This window comes from Prosopis cineraria, unplaced genomic scaffold, assembly GCF_029017545.1.
Source record: "Prosopis cineraria cultivar Desert tree isolate PC_DT_omini unplaced genomic scaffold, ASM2901754v1 PC2217, whole genome shotgun sequence".
NCBI lineage: Eukaryota > Viridiplantae > Streptophyta > Magnoliopsida > Fabales > Fabaceae > Prosopis > Prosopis cineraria.
The window spans coordinates 11,771-18,440 of NW_026557542.1; the positions used below are offsets into that span (position 1 = coordinate 11,771).

The window sequence follows — 6,670 nt, forward strand, 5'->3', positions numbered from 1 at the left end:
TTTTATATAGCTTGAAGGTAAGTACGCCATGCATATATATTAATTTTATTTCATTGATAGCAAAATTATTATGTTCTATAAATGAGATTGTGCTGAGTATTTTCACAACTCACTAACGGTGAAAATTTTTAAGCCAATCAATCCATATGCATGTTAAAATGGCACAATAATAATAGTATTCAGAATATTGAGGTTCAGTGAATACTACTACAAATATATGATTTTAGATCAACATTTCATGCCGGTTAAAAAGAAACAAGTGTAAAAAGAAGAGGCGGTGACATTTTGGAAAATAATAAGAAATCTGATTGATTTTTCACTCCTATTGTGATGAAAGGAACCGATGTGAACCTCTTCATCTTCCCTAGCAGGCCAGCCCCCCTTCATTTTATTATTTCGATAGCCAAACCTATTCGCTTTGCCATTTCTTATCTTCGCGTCGTCTTAGTTGTAGGTCCAACATGTCTCTACTATCAAACCAAAAGCTCGATGATGAAACAGATCCTCTCCATCCTCTTTCTATTTTATTTCCATTCTCACTTAGCACGTAAGGCAGATATTATCTTGTCTCTCTTCTCAAGAGAAAAACAAGCTAAGTCATATGGGTTGTGACAATTTTTTTTTTATTTGTCTACATATTTTTCTTGGTCAAACCAAGTCAACTCGAATACCCACCGCACCATGGAAAAAATGGCACAATATTGTTTCTTTGTTAGAATTTGACTAGTTGGCACATTATTTAATTATTTTGAGAAGAATTCGAGTAGTACACTTTTTTCCCACCACAAAATATAAATGCTTTTATTAGGTTCACATTTTATTCGGCTTTTATTATCATTATGAGCAGTGCTTATCAACCTTGAGGCATATATATATACAGCATGACCTTCTTCATCGTTCTCGTCAATCTTATAAGCCTTAAATCAATCCAACATGGCCAACCTTTGGTTTCATTTTTTCTTCTCGATGTTCACAATACTTTGCTATCTCATCATCTCCCCAACTTTATGTCAAACCAATTTCACCAAAAACGATGAATTAGCACTTCTTGCTTTCAAAAATTCTGTGGGAGACCCATTCAATCACTTGGCTAATTGGTCCAACTCTTCTTTCATTTGCAATTGGGTTGGGGTTACTTGTGATGCTAACGGCGAGAGAGTAAGTGTATTGAATCTTGCTGACACGAGTCTCAAGGGTACCTTACCTTCACAAGTGGGGAATTTGTCCTCCCTTGTTGAACTTGACCTTCATAGTAACAACTTTCATGGTGAGTTACCAAAGGAGTTGCTGCAGTTACATAAGTTGAAAATTCTCAATTTGAGCTCTAATGAATTTCATGGGAAAATTCCAGCTTGGATTGGAAGTCTATTTTCTCTTCAGCAAATAATTTTTCGTAATAATAGTTTTAAAGGTGTTATTCCTCCAAGTGTATCAAATTTGTCAAAGTTAGAGATGTTGGATTGGAATGATAATTTCATCCATGGATCTATTCCACTTGCTATTGGAAGGCTTCAGCACTTGAAGATTTTACGCATAGCAGGGAACAATCTTTCAGGAAAAATACCTCCAACTATTTCTGGCTTATCCTCACTTGAGCTTATGTCTTTGTCATACAACTCTTTAATAGGTATGTCTTTCATTATATTGGGTAAATTCATATTTTTTCCCAAATCATTTCAAATATTTTTGTTGGTGTTAGTGTGTCTTGGGATAAGTTATATTCAATCTCTTATTCAACGTTGATTTTGTTGGAAAGGGAAGAACATATATATATTGATTATGTTGATTAGGAATGATAAATGAAACTATAAATTGTATAGAGTTTTAATTTTGTTGTGACACTTCATTACCATGCTTTCAACACAACATAGTGTATTATTAACATCATTCAGTTTTCCCTTCACCGTCAGGAACAACTATTTTTCATGCTGTTATTAGTTTTTTGTCCTTTTCACTTGGGTTCTTGGAGCCAGCGCATAATGCAAGAGATTTTTTAATGGTTTTTAAATTTATGATTTCTATCTATATACTACATGTTGTCCATATATGATCATGTCCATAAAGTTAGATTATATTTCTATGATTTTCTATAATCTATACACAAGCACTCATATCACTGCTTTTTTTTTTTTTTTTTGTTTTTTTGTTAATGTGATCACACAGGAGATATTCCCAATGAAATTGCCAATCTTACAAATCTTAGAATCATATATTTGGGTCAAAATCAACTCTTTGACTACATACCAAGAAGCATTGGAAGCTTGATTTCGCTTCAAGAATTAGATCTTGGTTCCAATAATTTACAAGGTATAATTTTTACGCAAATTTTAATTCGCTATAGATCATTTCTTTTTCTTACTTCTTGTCTTTTGCAACTTGAAATTATGAACTGAGATGCCAATATGTTTCGTCAAAATGCTATTACTTATGTAACCCAAAATATATAAGTCTAGATTAGATGGTTGGATATATAAAAATGTCATATACTTTAAAATATTTAATCTATATATATATATGTCATTCCATGCATTCTGCTCTTATTGTCTATAAACATCATTAGAATTTCAATTAAGAGGAATAAGCGGGTACGGAACCAACTTTTGATTGGGCTTTATAGAATGATTAGAGTGGCAGTATGGCATATCTTGGGCTTTATTTTTGAACAAAAATTAATCTTTGGTATAAAATACCAAAAGAACAAGTTCAAGCTATATCATATGTGGATCTGCCACTTAAATAAATCAAATATATGATGACTGATCTTAAAATGTGCAATCAATTTATCCAATTGATAGCTCTTCACTCATAAGAATTTTATAGATGGCATGAAAAAAAAGACAATTTCTAGATATAACTATATTTTCAAGCTATCTCCATTATTTTGTATTTGAATTGGCCCTGAAATTAGAATCAAAGGTGGGCGAGAGAATTTTTTTTAAAGAAATATATAGATATATACATAAATTGTAGTATTTGAATTTTCATTTTTAACTTTTATTATCCTTATTTTTGAAAATAATTTTCTAATTTTATTATTTGAGAGAAATGTTATTAGATAATTGATGGTGTACAATCATATAAAACTTATAAATACCTTGTTGGTGGGTGATGTGTAAGTAACTCTATGAATTCTCTTTAAGCCTGAAGGCCTTCCCTCACCCTGGTGAACCCTCGGACCCACCTCATCTAAACTTTTTGAAAGCAAATATAAAACTTAAAAATACAAATATATAAATATAAAATGTATTAACAACATATTAACTTTACAAAAGTACGTAATTCATATTATAATTGTTGTTGGTAATTGTAAATTTGTTTATATATATTATACACTATTTTCACCCATTTTTCATATTATAACTACGTACTGTTTGTAATTGTAATTTTTTTATATATGTAACATCTTATTCAAAATGTTTTGTGAATTTTTTTAATGAATAATGTGTTTTCTGAATTTTGATATATATTGTTAGAAACTTTTAATATCCATTTATTTTTATTTTATTAATATTACTGAAACCACTCTATAATTTTCAAAACATACACCCTACTTTAATTTTTAACTTTGTAGAAAATAGTTTATCAAAAAATTCAAAAATAATTTTTATTAATTAAAAATGCATCATAATCATTTTATCATTACCATATTGCACGAGATATCCCCAAAAGAGTTGGTGCTCTCTCAAACATTAAAATTATATTCCTAAGTAGAAACAAGTTGTCTGGTCAAATACCAAAAAACATTGGTAAAAATAATTTAGAAGGCATACTTTCAACTAATTATAATATGTAACTTTTCATCAATTTTGTGTTATTTTTGTGGCTTGTTATTGGTGATGCGGTCCATTCCTCAACTACATATAATATAGAACAGAAGCCACGTGATTAAGAAGATTTTTCATATTGATGATTAATTATTAAAGGATAAATGAGATAATTACCCACTTAAACTTTAAATTTGATAGCACCATAGATCTTGAACTCATTTATTGTGCAAATTGTTTTCCCAACTTTTAAAAAATAGTGCAATCTAGCCCCTTATTGTTAATAAAAATTAATTTTGACTATTAGTTGACATAAAATAATAGAAAATGGTCCAAAAATTACAAACAAGGACCCAAAAAATAATAGAAAATGACTAAAAAAATTTGATCTTTTTTTTAATAATTTTAGAGGTCATTTTCTATCATTTTTTAATTAACTAGCAGTTAAAGTTAACTTTGTTAATAGTAAGGGCCATACTAAACTGTTTTCAAAAGTTGAAAAAATAATTTACACAATAAACAAGTTCAGGGGTCTATAGTGTTGCTAGACCTAAAGTTTAGAAGTAATTTGCTCATTTACCCATTATTAAATATATATTCCTCACAAATCTCATCTAGATTTAATCTATTCCTTCAATCTATCGAACATGTCCTCAAACATGTTGAAACGAAAAATTTATAAACTTTATATGATATAAATTTTAGCAGCAAAATCTATTTAGCTATTTAAAAAATAAAAGAAAAAATAATTTTTTTGTGGGTAAGTTTGCTGCGTACATCCAAAACACATTTTTTCTGCGTGTGTTGATTTTTTGAAGATTTTCCTTTCCAACTTGTTGCCTTTTTATACGGGTATTCGAATTATTAAAGTTCACGCATTTTGTGCATTGATGAAAACAGCTTTGCAAAAGTTCACATCCTTGTTCAAATTAATTTCCCTAAGGAAATTAATGTTTCATTATTCTGTAACTATTATTTTTCAATGATATATTGATGATAATTTTTTTTTATTTGAGTAAGATAAAATAATTGAATGTTCTTTGTAATCCTCTTTTAGCTAGCTAGTCAATTTGTCACTTTAGAGGATTTACAGAATTCCTTTTGTCATTATGTTAAAACCATGTAAAATTGTTCAAACAATTACTGCTCCATATGTTGCTTATAATTTGCATGTGTTGTTAGGTTTTTGACTAATTGTATCCTTATGTGGGACTTGGTTGTAATTCTTCCAATATCTTCCTTTCTTAATATATGGCATCTTTGGCAATTGTTGATAGACTTGCGCAAGCTGCCATCTTAGAGTCATAACCTTTGTCCCATTTGTTTACTTACTTGTAGGTTCAAAGTATTATGTTTGCGAAATTTTGGTCTTACATTTAAAAGACTATCTAAAAGTAACCATTAATTATTGTTCTTTTAAATGATGATGGTAAGAACATGTCTAAAGTATAAAATTTGTTTTTTTTATTAATTAATGAATAAGAGGAACCAACAGCTTTGGATCTTACAATATTGTTTTTGTTGGTTGATGGTCTGTATAGATTGATTAATGTGGCAGCATGTATTGGCATTTATATGAAACATAATCTTTGATGTAAAATACATATGAGGAAAAGAGAAGCTCATTCAGGTGCTATATCATCATATATATAAATATACATGGGCCCACGAGTGGAAATAAGGGTCTACAAGTTAGATTTGATAAAAATGATTCATCATACATGGACACTTGTAGGATTAAGCCATATTTCTTATGTCTTTATCACATACGTGGGAACCATTCTCAATAGATATATCTGTGAACAATTTGAATTATAGATCTCTAAGCATTTTTTTTTTTGTAGGTGATATACCAGAAGATATGGGAAAATTGGATATGCTTCAAGAGCTATATCTTGATCATAATAATTTACAAGGTAATTTTTCATCAAGTTATGATATTGTAGTTACTATATATAGTTCTCTCTCTCTCTCTCTCTCTCTCTCTCTCTCTAGTTAGTTGTTTTCTCAGTGTTACTACTATGATGAACAAAATGCATTTTCTTTTCTTACTTTTCCTTTTGTTTATAAATTGTTTATGAGTGGAATTTTCTTTTATAACAATTCTTTAAACAAAAAAATAAGTCTTTAGCTTTGGTTGGCCAAAAATTTTCTTTTCCAAAATTTTAGAAATGCTGGTTAGGATGTCTTGTAAAGCATTTTGTTAGTTTGGAACAGATGAATCTCCATTTAGAGCAAGGAAAATGGATTTGCTGCCAAAGTGGATTTGCCTTTATGGATTTGCAAAATAATTAAAAAATTAATATTTTAAAGTGCATATAGAATATTTTTGGAAAGTAGTTCAAAAATAATACATATTTAAGTAGTTTAGTATACGTGATTTTCAATTAGTACATGAGATTATTTTTATCAGTGTTTAAATTAATTTTAAAATCTTTATAAATTAGAATTTTAATTTAAAATTAATTTCAAAATTAAATGCAAATAATTTTAATTAAATGTTGACCCGTGAATGTTGCACAAAGTGTAAGGTGAGTTGTACTTTTAAATTTTTATGAATTGTGGAGCTTTATATAAATTTTTATAATAGTAATATAGAATGGTCTCTATAATTTTCAGATTTAAATATGAAGGTTTTTAATTCTATAAAAAAGTGCAATTCAAATCATTAGAATTGGAATTTATGTTTGAATGAATCGTATGGGGAATGGGTATGTGGTGGTAAATAGTTTTATGAATTTGATTAAAAAAAGAAAAATAAAAATGAGAAAAATAAGCACAACCCGATAGCCAAAATTTAAAAGTTTTTGTCGCTCTTTTTTTTTTTTTAACTTTCTCACCCCAATATCTTCTTAGATACAAACAAAAAAGACATTGTACATTGGGTAGCTGAAGCATAAGCCCAT

The 6,670-nt window shown here is 28.8% G+C and overlaps 1 protein-coding gene across 1 annotated transcript; it reads left to right on the forward strand.

The window, feature by feature from the left end:
• Nucleotides 1-930: 930 nt before the first annotated feature.
• On the forward strand, nucleotides 931-5,680 carry LOC129301576 (leucine-rich repeat receptor-like protein kinase PXL1; the record flags this gene model as incomplete). The annotated part of the gene is made up of 3 exons (XM_054940136.1): nucleotides 931-1,627; nucleotides 2,164-2,307; nucleotides 5,609-5,680. Coding segments are annotated over exons 1-3 (910 nt in total), but the record flags the coding sequence as incomplete, so codon positions are not given.
• Between the last annotated feature and the right edge of the window lie 990 nt (nucleotides 5,681-6,670).